Source organism: Lipotes vexillifer, unplaced genomic scaffold, assembly GCF_000442215.2.
Source record: "Lipotes vexillifer unplaced genomic scaffold, Lipotes_vexillifer_v1.1 scaffold362, whole genome shotgun sequence".
Taxonomy (NCBI): Eukaryota; Metazoa; Chordata; class Mammalia; order Artiodactyla; family Lipotidae; genus Lipotes; species Lipotes vexillifer.
In genome coordinates this window covers 193,350-212,599 of record NW_006788741.1, presented here as the reverse complement: position 1 = coordinate 212,599, position 19,250 = coordinate 193,350, and the positions used below count along the sequence as shown (strand labels likewise).

Sequence of the window (19,250 nt, the reverse complement as noted above, 5' to 3'; positions counted from 1 at the left end):
TACTATTACACGGACAACTGTTTTGTCTTATGGTTATGACTCATGATCAAATCTAAAAAATGATGAATAAATCCCATTTCCGTTCATAATTTATTTTAAAGGATTGATTTACAATGCTTTTCTCAAAGAATCAGCAATTTAAAGTCATGATTCTACTGCAGAGATTATTGATATATCCGAAGAAAAAAATATAAGCTTTATTTATAATAGCTACTATCATTTGCTGACCTTACTGCACAAAATTCCAAAATTTTTCCATTATAATATCTAAATCTTAAACCCCTCCAAGTGGCTTATTTACATAATGTTCCAGGTGAATATGCTAATATACTTCTCAATGAACCTATAGGCCTATTTTTCAGGGAGAAAAATATCAGTGGGATGAGCTTTTTTGTTCATGTTGAAATATGTTCAGATATGTTAGAAATTAAAATGCAAACCTATATTTATGAATAAGCCTCAACATTTTTATAAGACAGCTGGATATAATGTGTATATATAATAATATAATGGACTGAATAATATTATGATTGAATATAATTAGATGATTCTAATCACATTGAAGTTTACTGGACATATATCAAAGCTGACACAGCAGGTAACCTGAGGGTCCAATCTTATGCTGAGTTTTTCAAAGATGGTGAAATGATCCCAAGTTATAGTTTTGCATTACCTACTAACAAAAAGAGGGAAAAATTGTTTTTATCCTGAAAAATTCATACCAGGATTATGTTCCTACTAGAGGGTACAATAAAATTCACATTCCATAAATATTTTCTTGAAATGTGATCTCAATAAATCTTATGTGTCTTGCACATAAGTGCTCAAAAAAGTGTTGGTAGGCAAATGGATCTATAAGCAAATAGAGCAAGGGATGAAGGAAAATTATATTGACACAGTGAACATTAAGAATTTGAGTGAGGGCCCCAAGAGGGTAAGATGACAGGGGGATTAATGCAAAAATGCTATGTCAAGGGAAACACTAGGAGAATTGTGGTAGAAAATTGTACTAAACTATGAATCAAAGACCATTAGTTTTGAATTTCAACTCTAACATTCAAGAAGAGCAAATATGACTAAGACCTTACCTTTGAATAATATGATGCCCAATGCTTTGTCATTGACTGAATTGGGTGACCATATATACTATATCTATATTAAGACCTCAGCATAAGTATGTTTTAATATGCAATACAAAAGATATTTGAGGGATTTTAGTGAAATAAGATTAAAATAATGTATGTATATAAATTTACTTTATAGCTACAAAGCACTACATGAAGAATAGGTATTGTTACATGAACATTGTTATAACTACGTCTTGGAGAACAAACCTGGTTTCTGAATATGTAGTAATCTTCCTTAAATCATATGTAGAGTGTGATCCCATTGTCCCTAGGATTTTAAATTATTCCTGGGTTAGCAAAATTTTAAAACTTGCTTTAAGTTATGGTTTATGCCATCTAAAAATGCCATTTATTGTAAGATACATCATAATTTAATCTATCATTGAGGGGAAAACTCTGCCCAGTATAATTTGACATAGTATTGAGATGTGAAATACCTATAATAGAGATGTGAAATGTGAAAAAATATGTATCTTAGAATCTGTGAAATAAGGTATTTGATGATTTCTCTGTGAGAACTTTTCTTTATGATCAACTTCAGGAACCAGTAAATATATATGACTATTGTAAATCCAATTGAAATATTTACTTGAGAGAAGAGATCTGGAGATTCTGAGTGCAATCTCAACCCCATTAACCATGCTATATTCATCACAGCGTGTTCTGTGATAGAGGAATATTCAAAAATAACTTAAAAGCAGATGTTTCCATGAAAGAAAATATACTTTAGTTTTGGTAGAACTTTGCACTCCCTACTTGTCTTCTTCAGAAATATAGGCCTGGCTACCATTATTTCAGCTCAGTGCTTCTCCCTGAAGCTTTTCCTGATCTCTCTATCAAATCTGCCTTTATCTTCTATGTGATAAGAATCTATGACAAACACCTCTACAGTGTGTTTTCCTGTCTGGATAAAATCTGCCTTGTGGCTTATTATTGGGATACATCCTGAAACAATCTTCTTTTCTTTTCCATGTGAACACTGAAGATGGAGGAAGTGCTAATATTCCACATGTTACTTATCTGAGGTATCTGGGAATCTATAGAAAAACATTCTTTACAAGATCCCACAGCTCTGTAGATAAAGGATTCTCCATAGACCTGAAACAAGAGAATATACAGAAAAGACTGGATTTTTTTCTCTTTTTCTGATTTAAGCTAAATGCCTAATCCCAAGATAATGCATTGTGTGTTACTTCACAAATCTGTTGGTGAAATGCTACCTTTAGCATATGTTAAGAGATATTTAGTGGTGTGGGGGAGAAAATGTTGTCAAAATATTTGGTATGTGTAGAAGAAAGAATAGTGACTTTTGAAATGGAACAGAACTGGTTATAAGTCATTGTCCTCCAAGAATTCTCCTCTCTCAAATGGAGACAATGACAATTCTCTCATGAGTTTATAGTGAATAAACATTTGATATAATGCATAGAGCATTATGCCTGCCCTAAAATAGGCAATATCATTGTGAACTCCCAGTGGTTTCACCCCAGTTTTGTCAATCCTTTTGAATATTCAGACATAAAATTTTTGACTCTTAGAACATATAGGCAATAATGAGTGATCCAAAGTAGGAAGGTTCGCAATTTTTTCCTTAGATGTCTAATGGGTCTGTGAAAGTGGTCCAATGGCCACCCTGTGGAGGGATGAGAGCTCTGAGAGTTCTCACTCTTAGCAAGCTTTGCTTTTATCTGTTTATCCATCTATACACCAAGAACTCTAGTCAAGACTTGCCCTAAAGTCTACAGTCATATACCTAATTGCTTCATCAACAACTACTTTGATGTTTAACAGGCATCTGATTTTAACATGCTTAAAATCAAACTCACAATTCCTCAAACCTCCTTAACTTACCTTTCCATGCTTCCTTATCTCACTGAATGGGAAGATTATTCTTCCAGTTGTTCAGGTCCCAAATTCTTGAGTTATGCTCAATTTTGTTCTCTCACATACTGCATTCAATCCATTAGTAAGTTCTTTGGTCTTTTTCTTCAAAATAATATCCCAATTCCTTGAATCATCATCAGTTCTCCAGCACACATTCTAGCCCAAGGATTACTGAAATGACATCCTAACCAGTATCTCTTCTTCTACTTTACCTCCTTCAATCTGTTGAACTCATAGCAGCAGTGTGTTCCTTTAAAAAAAAAGCCATATCTTGAAGGTCCTCTGCTCAAAGTCTTCATTGGTTTCACATCTCTCTTAGAGGAAAACAAAAGGTTTTGCCATAGTTTAAGGGTCTATCTAATCACAGGTGCTTGTTTCCACTCTGACCTTGTCTCCCTTTTGCTAACTCAATTCTAGTCACTCTAGCCTCACTGTGGATGCTCAAGCGCTCCAGGCTTATGCTTGCCACAGAAACTTTTGATAACTAGTTACTCTACCTGGAATGTTATGCTCCCCAAAACTACAGAATGTTGCTTCTCACTTCTTTCTGCTCTCTGCTCAAACAACAGCTTATCAAAGACCTTGCTATCCAGTAATTTTTTCTGCTTTGTTTTCTTAATAGATCTTACCACCTCCTATGATAGTATGCACTTATTGACATTTTTTTTTTTTTTGCCTGTAATCTCTACATATCTTAAAATATAAGATTGATAACAGCTGGGACATGTCTGTTTTGTCCAAGGTTGTATCACTGGCACGTACAGTAATGCTGGAAACACAGTAGGTACTCAATAAATATTTGTTAAATAAATGAATGGGTAAATGGATCAAGATTATGCTTATTTCAAATGATGTATTCTGGTGCCTAAGTAAGATTTTTAAAAATCATGAAAACCTCTGATTTCTACATAGGTTGGTGATACCCTTTTGAATTGTAACTATGCTTAGCTAGAGTTTTAAAATTAATTTTTAGCAGACTGAATAAATATAAAATAGCATATCCATTTTTAGCATATTCTAAAAAAGAAACAGAATAAATTGTGTACACTGTCTTTGCATGATTTAAATCAGTTCTTTAAATCACTAACAAGTACATAGGTAGCATGAAGCAAGGATTTAATGAATGCTAGCTAGCTGTTATTGTTTATATACATAATTGTCTTTCCTATGCATGTGTTGTTGTTGTTTATTTATCCTTTTCAGGTATTGGAGATATAGTGAAGAAATGAAAACCATGGATCCTGGCTATCCCAAACCAATCACAGTCTGGAAAGGTATCCCCGAATCTCCTCAGGGAGCCTTTGTGCACAAAGAAAATGGTATGCAACATGTGCATTATATATTTCATGAGCTTATTAAGTATTTGAATAATCTAACCTACTTGTTCACTATGTTAAATGATTAGAAAGTAACATACTAGGGCTATCTCATATTATATTTATATAAAATTTCCTTCATAGATTTATATTTAATATTATGCTCAAGATGTTTTTTTAACCTCAACCTATTTTAGTTTATAAGAAAAAAAAAGTAATTTTTAAAAATGAAGAGTGTTAATTCCTTTGAAGTAACCTCACCTATTTTCTACTAAAATTCATGCAAAGATAATAATAACAGACATATGTGGGACAGAAGCTGGTCACAAAGAAGATATGCTATAAATGTGGGCTGAGGATTGTACAGCATGTTGAGGATTATAATTTTTCATGTGTGCCTTTGTCCTATAGTGTCAGCAAACAAGAAAGATCCCAGCTCAATACAGTAAGGCTAGAGTAGATGTATGATTGCTTAATAACAGAAACAGATCACAGAGCTGCCTTGCTCTCCATCTCAGGATTCGGGATTCAGCCAGATACTAAGGGAAGTTAGCCAAGCAATGGGTAATTGATACTTCTGTATCTGTTGGTAAAGTTTGAACATTTCTCTCCACATCCAGGGATTAGTAAGTAGAAATAAACCATAATATTAATAATTCAAAATAAAATTTATACACAATATTCCAGAACAAAGGAAAGTGACATCAAACTGAAATACAGAGAAAAAGAAAATACCCTCTCAGATGATTTATAATAGGAACGAGAAGAAAATAATACATTATGTGGGTCCTAAATAGCATGAAAAATCCATAACATATATGCAACAAGAACAAAATAAACATCACTTGCAAGAGGAAAATTAAGTGCATCTTGGAGAGGAATATTGAAAAAAGAATAATGAAGAAATGGGGAAAATGAAAAATTGACACGACCCACTGAAAACAATGGCTGATCATCAGCAATTGCCAGAGTTTAAGAAAGCTTTACACTGAGTACAAGCTTGAACGAACTGACACCCAGGATGATACCAATCAGAAAAATCAAACACAAACTGTGTTTTGACCATTGTTATATGTAATTTATACTACATTCTGTGTAAGGATATCCCACAAGTAAAACACTGTATGTTAAGTCAAAAAGAACCTTGAATCCCTGATTATAGCACTTACTGGAATTATAGTTTTTTGTGTATTCTATTCGTTCAGAGAGTTAAAGGACCAAGTTAATATATAGCCTGTATGTGACAAACGCAGAAATCCACAGGAGAGGACAGATTGAAATGAAACATATCTATCTGAGATAAAAAGGTAATCAATAAGAAAATAAAGTTACAATGCAGTCAAATTGGAGACAGTAAAACCATATCAATATATGGCAAAAAACTCCACAAACTATGAAGATGCAGAAGACAAAGCAGTGAAAAAACATGAAAGATAATCACATGGAAAGCAGAAAATTGAGATGATCCCCTAAAATTAGAGCTGTCACCAAGAATCTAAGGAGGAGAGGAGATTTCTTGAGGTTAGATTAAAGGGGGTTGTTTCAGCCCAGATAAAACCAGCTCTAGCTTACCTTTATAGAAGTTCTACCACTGCTCTAGACTGCCCTCAGTAAAAGTTATCACACACTATACAAAAATATATGCAAAGAAAATTAAGCCGCAATCTTACCAGTGATTAAGTATAGCAAGTTTGATAATTTTTTTTTCAATTTCTTTCCTTTATTAATATTCTAAAATGAATATAGCGTTCATAATAAAAATAACTTTTAAAATAAGTAATAATTATTTCAAAAGATTGAAAAAGTACACATAACCTTAATTCCTTAGCATCTTAACTGTTTTTTTTTCCCCTGTTTCTATTTGTAAGTCCATTAAAATTTGAGATTTGATTCAGGTTCTCTGGAAATAAATCATAATTATATAAAGATAACAAAAAAATCTTCTGGCTGCATCTTGCCCCATGATTTTTCATATTCTTGTCCATCTGAAAATAATATTTGTTTAGTATAAATGGTTTCCTTACATTCAGAATTTAATATTTTATTTTCACATGGCAAAGAATAACTTTGTAAAATACTGGCAAAAAAACCCCAAAGCATGTTGGAAAAACCAGTGTTTACAAATGACAAAAAAATACAGATGAAACTTCAACACATCTATGTCTTCTGTACCTTACCTGGTCCAGCCCTTTCTTTGATATCCTTCAACATTGAGCTCACTTTTGATCTTTCAGGAATCCTTGAATATCCTTTTTGGTACACCATCCCTTGCCCTCAAAATTTCATATTACAACAATCAATTTATATGCCTGTTTGTTATCCCCTCTAGTGTAAACTCTCAAATGCAGGTACACAGTAACCATTCAATAAACATTAGTTGTTGAAATTAATTTTATCCTTTCCATTACTCTAGACCTTCACTCCCTGCATTGAAGGAGATCTCCTATTTGTTTGAAACCCTTGTTCTGTAGGGTAGTGATATTAATCAATCTGGAACGTCTTAGTCTAGATAGTCTACCAATAGCAAATTCTCCACTTTTAATTCTCTGTTCAAATCTCATGCTTGTGTTTTTTTACCTTGAATTCAAATTTTACACAACTTCTTCCCTTATGTTTTTTATAGAAGATCAAGTTCAATTTATTGAGCAAACACACTTATATTTATATAAATATAAATAAATTTATATACTCAAAGTAATTCCCTATAAGGATAAGTCCATGCATATGATACTTGATGGTCATAAAGTCAGAGATGATAGAGCAATGAAATGTTTTCTCTAATTCTTCACCCTTCCACCAAGGTAGGAATTTCTTCCTAGGGATCTTCTTCTTATGGTAGTTTTCAAAAACAAACAAACAAACAAAAAAACTCAGAAGCTTAAAATTGAGCTATAGATTTTTGAAGGATGTTTTCATATTAAGGTGGAATATGCCTTCCTATAATACCTATTGATATTAATTCTGCCACCTTGGCCATTGAAATGTGAATATGTGGTGCGATTTACTGACTTCCCACCATCTATCAGTTGTGCTACATAAATTTGTTATCTAATTTAATTGTCCAACACAAATACCTCTTTACCTCATTTATAATTATTTATGAATGAGGAAAACAGAATCAGCTAGTTTAATTAACTTACTCATGATCATGAAGGTGGTGATATTATATGTCTACGGTTTGAAACTAGACCATTCTAGCCTCACTGAATTTCTCTAATGCACTCTCTCCAAAGAGGAAAAATTAAAACATCTTTTCCTACATTTTACCATTAAGGTAATTGACAATCTGTCATGTCAGGCCAGATTTTTCATTTTATCATATTAGATATACCTTAGGCTTTCTCAGAATATACCTTCCTAATCCATCATCATCCCAGTTTTCACCTGGAACCATCTTAATTTAACAATTTTATTATTTTCTTCTTTATTTTTAGCCCCTGAAAATAGCTACAATAATCCAAATGATATATGACTTATGCCATACATATATATATATATGAATTATTTCTTCTTGCTTTTGACAGTGTTTTAAACAATAGCATGAGTTTTTAACTTATACTAAAATTGTAGTAAATAATCACTGCATTTACCCACCTTCAAATCTCTAAGTTACTTGCTGTCAAGCCCTGCCTCCTAGGTATTCTATATTCTCTCCTTAGAAAATGCAATTTTAAGGTTAATACAAGATTCTGCTTTAACACTGCTGCATTTTATTTTACTGATTATAGCTCTACTTTTAGCCTGTTAAAATAGTTTGACTCTTGATTCTGTTGGTGTATTAATTATCTACCCCGACCCTCACTCTCTGTTAAAATCTACATGTGGGATTCAAACAAATATTATCACAAGACCCAGATTATTCATTCACATTTGTTAAACATTAATTAACTTTTACTAATAAATATACAATAGTGGAAAACAGAGAGAACACACAGGCACTGCCATGCAGGATCTTCTATGAAGTTATAAAAAGACAGTTATGGTAGACAATTTCTCCTTACATTTTATGACTAAGCAATAGAACAGTCACCAGTGAAAACCAATCAAATACAAGGAAAAACAAAGTCATCATATAATTCATTACAGCCTAACTGACTTCTACCTCAGAATTTCTCAAAAATGATACTTCAGGTGAGTTCATCTGAAGTTTCTACTCTTAGTAAGCATAACATCTGCAAGATTATAACATCAAAGTTACTCACAAAAGAAACAAAACATGAGTATATAAAAATTTCTTCAACCCACTGATATTTCATAAATGGTTAAAAAAATTATTGAATGAGATGAATTTTTCAGGATCAGTGTTTGACAGATTTCTATTACCAAGATTTTAGGCTACTTCTTTTCAATTACTTTTATTCTCTTAACTCCTGTTGACTAGATTTCTTACCTCTAACAAGTGTATTCAGCCAACTATAATTCTACTGTATATGGAGTGTGTTAGTATAGAACTTGGCCTGCAGACATGATAAATATGAAAATGGAAACTTCTGAATTTTTATGTGATACCGAGTAGTTTGATAGTAATTAGCTTTGACTAAACATTAAAGATGAGGACACTTCCAGCTGTTGGTTTCCAGTTTACAAATATAAGAAGTACATTCACCTGTCTGGAAGGTCTGTTTCATTCTAGATCAATGCCATTATTCAACTATAATCGTCTAATGCACTTTATTTGGCAGGCCCTCGACATTTCTTTATCCAAGCTTGTTGAGTAATTACATTGGAGTTCATTAGCGTGATCAAATACCAGCTCCCTGCAGAAAAATTTGAATCTACATACACCTGTTTTCACTTGGCAAGTTGTTCTGATTGAAAAACTGCCCTTCAAAACTAAAAGCAATAGCTGATTTTCATGGCATTGAACAGAATGATTTCTAGAATGAAGTGACCTGAAGTGATGGTCTATCCTAGCTGAAAGTTTTTGAGAGATGTCAGAGTTTTTTGTTGTTATTGATTTAGGAGTGCTGTCTATCACCACCTGTGATGTTGAACCAGGGAGTATTTGTGAAAAGACAAAAATCTCTAAAGGACCTGGTCTTATAAAAATCATTAAGATTCAGGCTCTAAAGCTAGACCAAGATTTAAATCATTTTTTTTTAACAGGACTAGGGCATATCATTTTATCTGAGCTTCAGTATCTTTGCCTGAAAAGTATAGGTAGCTAATTCTACCTGACAGAGTGTTTATGAGGATTAAAAGATGTCATTTACTAAGTTGTTTTTTTTTTTTGCAGTACGCGGGCCTCTCCCGTTGTGGAGCACAGGCTCCTGCATCAGCAGGTGGATTCAACCACTGTGCCACCAGGGAAGCCCCATTTACTAAGTTTTTAACACAGTGATTCTTCCATAATGAGTTGATTCTTGATTCCATATTGATTCTTCTCAATAATGAAGGGGAAAAACCCTCATTAATGATTATTAACTCAAAAGTAGGCATACTATTCAAAATTAGACATCTCCCAAAATATAGTTTTTTAGTGATTACAACATTAAAACATTTCTTATTTTCTTGAATTTTATCTCAAAGTCACAAAAAAAACTTGACATGAAAGAGATATGGACAGAAAGAAAAACCTGGGCTTGCTCCTAGGGGAAAAAAAAAAACAAAAGTTAAGAGAATAGTTCTAAGAAAAACACATATTTGTAGTTTAATTGTCACAAGTTTACAAATCTATTATCTGCATCCATAATGTTTTGGAACATAAATCATATGTGTTGCTAACTTACTTGAGCCTTCTACATACTACCTCCTCCCCCATGAAATATGTTAGTTGGAAGTATTAAAGATAGAATTATAGATTTATTTATACTCTATTCATCCTTTACTCTAAAAGGATTAACAATAGCTTTAGAATTTCTGTAAAATGTAGCTAGGTGATAAAAATTTAACATAAGCTAAATAAATAAGAAAGTTAAAAAATGAGGACAAAAGAAGAGACAAAATGGGCATGGCCTAGAGCTGAAAAAGGTTACTGCACAAAATACAATAAATACGTATTTATTAAAATTCCTAACATACAAAGGAAATCACCTTTAGTTTCATGATTTATGATTTCTTGTGATTTTTTTTCCAAATGACAAAAACAAACTTGTTCCTTAGGAGGGGTACAACTATTCCTGATGCTAAGATGATTAGAAATTTCCTTTGAGGTGTTTCATGGAGACGCCTCCTTATGATGTATTGCGCAATGTCCTCAATAGCTGCATGAGGGCAAGCAGGGCTTCTGTTTATAAGGCTGTTTCAGCATCTTTCAATACAGGTTGATACTCTCACACTAATGTGTAATTCTGTACCAGCAATCCTATAAGCGAGCAACAGTATGAAGTTCTCTTTGCAGTGTAGACTAAGAGTAGATGTATAAAGCATGGTCTTTCAACAACTCTGTGCAAATATTATTTCTCTCTTTCAGCTGAGCTTTCCCTAGGCATTTGAGGGCACAGTTTCTGGAGCACAAGAGCCAGATCCATTTCAATAGACAGCTGATCTGGGAATAGTGTTTTCCTACAAAAATTGAGTGGCTTTAACATACATCTTTTAAGTATCCTATTTAATTAAATTTCTATACATATACACTTTTACAAATAAGTGGTTCCTGTGTGTGTGTGTTTTCCCCCCACCAGGCTTTACGTATTTCTACAAAGGAAAGGAGTATTGGAAATTCAACAACCAGATACTCAAGGTAGAACCTGGATATCCCAGATCCATCCTCAAGGACTTTATGGGCTGTGGCGGACCAACAGACAGAGATAAAGAAGGACACAGCCCACCAGATGATGTAGACATTGTCATCAAACTGGACAACACAGCCAGCACTGTGAAAGCCATAGCTATTGTCATTCCCTGCATCTTGGCCTTATGCCTCCTTGTATTGGTTTACACTGTGTTCCAGTTCAAGAGGAAAGGAACACCCCGCCACATACTGTACTGTAAACGCTCTATGCAAGAGTGGGTGTGATGTAGGGATTTTTCCTTTCTTTCTTTTCTAGGAGTTTGTGATAACCTGAGATTCAAGACAAGAGCTGTTATGCTGTTTCCTAGCTAGGAGCAGGCTTGTGGCAGCCTGATTTGGGGCTGACCTTTCAAACCCAGAGGGTTGCTGGTCCTGCACATGAATGGAAACGCACTCATGGGGAAGCTTCCATGATGCACAGTACCTGCCGTTCTTCAGTCCTTTGTCTTTTTTTGTCATTCAGTTCTAGGCCTTTCCTCTGCACGCTCAATGCCCAGTAAATTTTCAGGATTACCTAAAGAGGAAAAAGAAGAAAAGATTCTTCTTAAAGGTTTCTAATATGTTTTTTTTCTGATGTCTGAGCCCTTTTCTGGGGGAAAAAAGCAAAATGGAAAACCCACAAATTTTTGCTTTACAGCAAGGAAAAAGAAAAGGTTAAACAAAATACCCACAATTGAACATTCAGGAAAGTGTGAAGACCCAAAACAGCTTTGTCTCCAAAGAAGATAGTTCTCTGACTGCTATGGACAGTCTCCTATGCTTCGTTTTTGTCAGGTGGGAGACCTGGAATACACATGCCGGACTTTAGACTGTTGGGACAGCCATTTTCTAACAAACAAGGGGCCAAAATATCTGCAATATTGTAACAGCCTTAATACTACATCCATTTTTCATTTTATACAGCTGTTCTCAGCTATATTCTCAATGTTTCATCACATTTATATTCACAGCTATATTCAAATGGGATCTTTTAATTGTTTTGAAGTGTTTCTAAACCCCTTCCTGCCACCGTACCCCTACATCATTGTGATAATCTCCCCAAGTTGTATTAGGCCACTGCCCCAGGCCTTCCATGGGTCTGTCAGGAATATTCATTATAAGTGGAGCAAAAAGCAGTATGTCTTTAAAGTGGTTTAAAGTGACAGTTATTTTATAAGGATATGGGACACTAGTAATACATTGGTGTAACCCTTTGAGAACTATCAAATCAGCTTTCAGAGTCTTAGGATCTGGTAAATTATTGAACTGGGCAATGGTAAAAACAGGCATAGGTTTAAGAAGTTCAGGTTTTTAAAACAGATATCTTATAACCCCATGTAATTTGTAGTTGATTCACACTACTACATAAATGCATTTATAACAAACAGAAATGATGTTACTTGCCAAAAATTTTCTGGCAAATAAAAAGGTATTTTATTAAATATCTTGTAAGAGTGAAATTTTATTTGAACAACTGATTATAACAGCCTGTCTTTTTTGTTGTTGTTGTTAGGCACAACACACAACACAATTTCTGTTTTAAAATCCATTGCATGAAAACTCAATTTGCCATGGAAGACGCCCTTAGCATTGCCATCTAAAGAATGAATTAAAATGATGACTCTGAGATTGCATGAATATCCTCCAGTGTATTAGCTATCTATCGCATGTCAACCATAGTTCTCAAAGGGTTAGTGTGGCTTCTGGCATTTAGCCATCCATTTGATAGCTGACGGAGCCAAGAGACCACCAAAGCATTTCATTGTTGAGTGTAATTTGTCCTAACAGCAGTATTGTCATTTTCAGGTGACCTGCAGAGCAGGTTTGTATCAATATTTTTTTCCTAGAGAAAAGTCAGCAACTGACAGACCTCTTAATTGATTTTTAGGCGCTGCTTCTTGCAGTGAAAGGCTTTACAGCCACTGGGCTGTGAACTTATTAGAGATGGTCAGAACGAATGCACCCCATGAGTCAGACATTGGCTTTGTGTGAAAGCCAGCTTTTGAGGGGATTAGCTTTTGAAACAATGAACAGCTTGCCTTGAAGTTGATTATTGATCTGTTGACTGTCATTAACAAAAACTTAAACATTATCTTCTGTGAAAATTTTCCTTGAAGAGTCCTGTTCTATGTCTTTGCCCTTTGACCTTTAACTTGGAAACTGGCACAAACAGGAAATCTTGTGTTGCTTCTCCATTGGAGTGTTAATTGTTCTCTAAAAACCTAGTAAGCATGAGCTGTTTCCTTAGAGTGGAGAGAGAAGGAGTGTTGATGGTGGATCTGCAGATGGACACTTTGCTCTTTACACGCACACTTTAAAAATGCCCTATAGGTAGAAGTGACTTTTAATTTTCCTTTAATATAATTTCAAGTCTAAATTCATCATTTTAGTACAAATATAGAACTATGGGGGGAAAAAAAACCTCAAAATACTTGAAAGGCCAGAGTGGCTTTTATATAAAGCAGGAATTTTATACTAGTGAAAATTTCTTACTCATTTGCTAATAATACACATTTCCAGATGATTTTAATGAGTGTAGGTATACATTCTTATTTGGAAATGGTTGGTTTGGCTGCCTTGAATTTGTATTTATACTCAACATAGCATGAAAATTAGAATGCCTCTCAGTTAAACTACTCGTTTATGTTTTGGTTGGGGAAAATATTTTGTAATCATGGAGGGCATGTTGCAAATCCTTGCAGATTGTTATTTCTTACAACCTGAACATAAAGTAAGGCTAAGAAAAAAGGATAGTTAAAAAAAGTAATGGCTAATGGCTTTACAGCAAAACATTATGCAATGCAGACTGTATTTTGACAAGATAATGGAGATTATGTGTGTGAAGGCCAAGAAAGCAAGGGGAGAGGACAAGAATTAGCCCTGTAGCTTTATTTCAGTGCTTCCATTCTAGACAATGCTGGTATTATAAAGAGTCGCTTCTACTGAGCATGGAGCAAGAACTATATACGTAAGCTCATTTATACAATGTTTGCCTGTGGGAGGGTTTAATCTTTTTAGGGCCTGATGCCAAGAAAAAAAAAAAGACTGGAAATTGTATTTTGCTGAAGATTTAAATGAGTAACTATGTCATTTGGGGACATATGTAAATCACTGAGGAATTCCATCAACCTGCACTGAAAATTGATTTTTTTTTCCTCTAAAATGAGAAAGAAACTAAAGAAGCAATCTTTTGCCTCTTTACTCATTTGTCACAATATCTTGATTCATCAGAAGACTATAAATATAAAAGGGCTAGAAAATAACGATAGCATTAAGAAGGGAAAGACTCTATCATTATGCTTGAATTCTGGAAATGTCATAGATAAGTGTTGGGCCATATTTTCCTCAATATGAGATGAGATTTATGTGATAAGAAAATGCATATATGGCTTCTCTGTTTATTAGAACATTTAAATTTTCAGGTTGTGAGACTACAAGAGATAAGAAAATATTAAGTACAGCATAATCACAAACATTGGGATTCTATTTGCCTATTTTATGCCAGGCATTTTGTATGGTTGCTACTTCTCTTCCACTTGGGGTTTGGGGAAAAAATGTCAATCCTAATGGAATAGTGAAAGGGAGAGTGACTAATTGGTCTAGCACATAAGAATAGTGATTCAAGAACAAGGTGAATAATAAATAAAACAATATAATGTACAAGTTCAGTATCAATAGAGATATACAACATATCAAATATTTTTCAACATTCTATCACTGATAGCATGGAAAGTTCAGACCTAGGGTTTCCTAAATTGAAATGAAAACACATTCACAATGACAAAAAATAATTCACCTTCTGTTTCATTATTTCTCATTACTTTAATATAAACATAAATGTAAACAAGGTAATGTTTCTTACATAAATTAACTATAATATAATTTTAGCCAAATGTTATTTTTCTATATATTATTAACTGGACTGAATGAAGTATTAAACAGCCAATCAGTCTGTGTTCTCTATAAAGCAGTTAAGCCACATCAGATCTGTGGAAGAGGTTGTGAATTTAACTACTGACCTGTTTCAGAACAAAATGTCTTCTGACATGGCATCAGAACAGGTGAATACAGATGCTCTTTACAATCGCAAAGGTAACGTGCATAAATTAGAGAACATTCTATGATACTAGCAAAGACAACTTCTGTTATAAATCAGAGGGCAAGACTTTTTTGAATCAGATGTAATAAATTACTAAGTAATAATTTACAAAAAAATAATTACTGAGTAATAAAGGATAGAGACTGATTCACTGAAACAAGCAAATGTTACTTTTACTATTCAGATTGCTTGTAATCTTTTTCTATTGACATATAATTTGTGTGTTTCATATACTAGATACTTCACTTTCTGTGGGTGATTTAAAAAACATAATGTGGTGGATGAGAACATTGCCCAACTTCACTGGTATTTCCAATACATGGATGATGTGTATATATGGGATCCTAGGGAAACTAATATAATACTTTCCACTTCTACATATTATGCTGTTATCTCTAGTATGCTACAAATACACACTCACACTTTGTGGATTTTATAGTAGAATAAGCAATGTGGCCATAATGACTAAATTCAGTGTGCTACTTGAAAAGGAATGGATGTTATAATCAAGTAGACTGAGTTAACACAAAAGTCATTAAAATAATCTTTTTCTTTTTAAGTTTTGGAATTATTTCCAAAAACTAATAAAGGCAGTGGTTTACTGATAGTATTGAGTCTGTGAGACTGTAACATATACTGAAACAACCTCATGGTTGGTGGTGAAATCTTTTTCAGCAAACACAGCACAGAGTTCATTGAATTTTTGATTCTCTCAAGAACACGTTCCAAAATATCAGATGTTAAACAGAACATGCCATCTAAACCAAAAATGTTAAATTCAGATAAGCCATTATAAGTAGTCATGAGTACAATCTTATGATATCACAAGGTTTCATGACAATAATACTAGAAAATCTAACCATTTCATTTTATCTCATGCACCTTCCTGATTGATTTATTGTGATCACAGTTTATAACTGCCAGAACATATGTATCTATGTTATAGAGTCTATGTTGCCTAGTAGGGAACCATAGCTACATCAGAGAAGTTATATTTAAAAAATTAGAACTTCCTAAATATCAGAAAAACTTCATAATAAGGAATGCAGCAACCAGGCATAGCACCACACGATAAATATGAATTCTAAATGTTAAATTTATCATATATTATGAAAATTAAAGAAGAGGAAATAGGAGTCTTTTGTAAAATATAAAAACATCATACAGGGCTTCCCTCGTGGCACAGTGGTTGAGAGTCCGCCTGCCGATGCAGGGGACACGGGTTCGTGCCCCGGTCCGGGAAGATCCCACATGCCGCGGAGCGGCTGGGCCTGTGAGCCATGGCCGCTGAGCCTGCGCGTCCGGGGCCTGTGCTCTGCAACGGGAGAGGCCACAAGAGTGAGAGGCCCGCATACCGCAAAAAAAAAAAAAAAACATCATACAGCACTCCTTAATACAACTGAAAAATTTACTTTAGCAAGTATAAAAATAGTAGAACAATGCAACTTCAGGCTCCTCACACTAGTGATGAGTATGTGATATATCAATGTATATAATTAGACAATGGTCATTAGCTGTTACCCTGCATAAACACATCTGATACTCATGCATTGCCTTCTAGGCTAAAAATGTCAAAGTTAGATATTCAGTAACCTCAATTGGAAAGATCTATATAATGTTAGAATCTCCTGAGAAAAGCCATGTCCCTAGGATAGAAATTTACCTCAATAATCATGTAACACAAAACACTTGGCAGAGTAGCAAAGAAGTTGCCTTAGTGTTTTAGTCTCATCTAATTGTAACCATTGTCTTTCATGTACTACTCAAATCATTTTTCATTTGTTTACTTTGGTGTAATTTTGAAATGATTCTGATATTTTCTAGGTCAGATTAATAACATCTAATTGCAAATATCTCTTCCAACATTTTATACATATATCTACTTTGAAATTTAAACCAATAGTATATAAAGCCTAAGAATGAACACTGATTTGACAAATTCACAGAAATTGAGTGAAAAACAGATGTGATATTGCAAAATTTTTGTCAATTTCCTGGTAGGGTACTGAAGTATCAGCTTTCAATTTTTAAACACAACTGTGAGCTTATAACTGGACATGTCATGCATTATTTTTTAGAACAATGCTAATTCTTTATACTAAGTAAGGGTATAAGATCATGAGTGCTGTAATGCAGCACCTCAGGCACTCATAACTAAAGCTCTTAAGGAAAATGAAGGCATAACCAGTAACTCATGGTTAGTGCATAATAAGTATAAAAAAGTATGGGGGATAATTCTGAACATTTGTGACAATTCTATGCTTTTTCAATTTAAAGAGCAGCATGTCTTAAAATGTGTCTTATACTAACATTGGACTGGGAATAATGTTCAAGTTTGCACTCAACGAATCCTTATGTTCAAGAGCATACTGGACAGTGTAGGACAAACACATCATAAACTAGAATGTTTTGCTGATTCACATAACTTTGTCATGTACTCTGCTATAGAGCTGGATTTATATGTCATTAAGAAGGAAGAAGAAAATCAATTACATATAAATATGAAAATTGCATTGTTAGGCCACTTAGCTTCAAAGCAAGATGTTATTAACTCTTATATAGAAAAACCAGAAGGAGAAAATGGTGAACATGAATGAAATGATTAACTTTTTGATTTACAAAGACATTTCTTGAGTATCTTATCCACTTGTTTTTAATTCACGAACAAATATCACTCACAATATAAACATTTCTATAGCACTTGGTCTGTAGCTAGATTGGAACCCAGGAGAAATACTTTTGGACACAGGCCTTTTTATACATGCCTCATACATGATGAAGCTTCAGTGAGATGTGACTGCATGTTATGATGCTTTTTCCTAGGATAGGGTATGGTGCTGCTTGTACTTGCCATCTTTATTTGAATGTATGTTTCTACATTGGCCTGTCTTGTCAAGATATAGATGAATAAAGCCTGGTGTGAGCTGTCCATTTGACAAGTTACTAGAACACGTTTCATTTGCTTTTATGTAATGCCAATTTGATCTTGTTCCGACTCTATATACTGACAACCCAGTTGCAAAAGTAAAATATACTCTACTTGAATGAATGATTCAATCCTTAAATCAATGTTATAGTTTTGCTACCACTGAAATATCACAGAGGCCACATTTTTACTATCTTCTCACAGCTCTTAATATATACTATTGCCTGTGTAAAATTAGATTTTTAGTTCTTTTTGTCACTTCTTTTGTATCTGAAGTGGAATCCATTATTCCTTTATATATTCATGAATGCAAAATTTCACCATTCAGTTACTTTTTTATTTCCAAACATTATTTCCAAACAAGTATGCTCTGTGTGCCTTATTTTTCTCTTCCTTCAGTTCTGAAATTATTTGTTTGTGTTCTGTTTGTCACCCCAAAATACAGATGGTTGGGGGGGATATATTATTTTGTGTTGTTCTGTGCAGTATGTGCCTATATTTGCATTCCTTTCGATTTCTACCTAGCCCCCATCTTTTTTTTTACAGATTTGTTTTTCCCTTCCCTTTGTGAAAACCAGAATTGAACAGAATTGAATAGCGTATGCGGTATCCTGAAAATATGTTTGTCTCTCAGTTTTTTTCCTTAACAAGTTTCATGCAAAGATTTAGTTCCAATAAATTTCACACACCTCCCAATCTCTTGCATTGGATTCTAACTTTTCTAGAGCTATTCCCCTGAGAAAAGTGAAATGCTGAGTATGAAGGCTGTTGTCTATTGATAAGCCAGCTAAGGAAGTTTGCTTTTGGTGAATGTATCTTAAATAATTATACTGGAAGGTAAATACCATAATACATTGTTTCATTTAAGGTACATCAGGAGTACATGAATGCCTAAAACCTCAATTCTTTGGTCTATTTCCCTTTATGTGTAAATTACATATATATTAAAAAGAATGAGAGAATAAGAGATTAAGGGGTATTATAGTGGCAGCTTTTTGCTGCCTTTGTTTTGACTGCATCAGCATTTCTATTGTCGACCTCTATTTTCAGGGGTTTTAGAGACTCACCAGTAAAAATTTGCTTCAGGCTTAAAAGTCTTGAAATATTTTTTTTAGATATATAATTTTAAACCAATATATCTTGTTTTTATATTATAGGAGGGAAATAACTGGAGTTTACTAGTTCA

General features: G+C 33.8%; 1 protein-coding gene across 1 annotated transcript in view; it reads left to right on the top strand.

The window, feature by feature from the left end:
• The window catches only part of MMP16 (matrix metallopeptidase 16), a 346,798-nt gene extending 334,320 nt beyond the window's left edge, over positions 1 to 12,478 (top strand). The window contains exons 9-10 of the mRNA XM_007461751.1: positions 4,215 to 4,330; positions 10,951 to 12,478. Of these exons, the coding sequence (XP_007461813.1) occupies positions 4,215 to 4,330; positions 10,951 to 11,285 (451 nt within the window). The 3' untranslated portion in view covers positions 11,286 to 12,478. The remainder of the gene's footprint in view (positions 1 to 4,214; positions 4,331 to 10,950) is intronic.
• Positions 12,479 to 19,250: the final 6,772 nt, after the last annotated feature.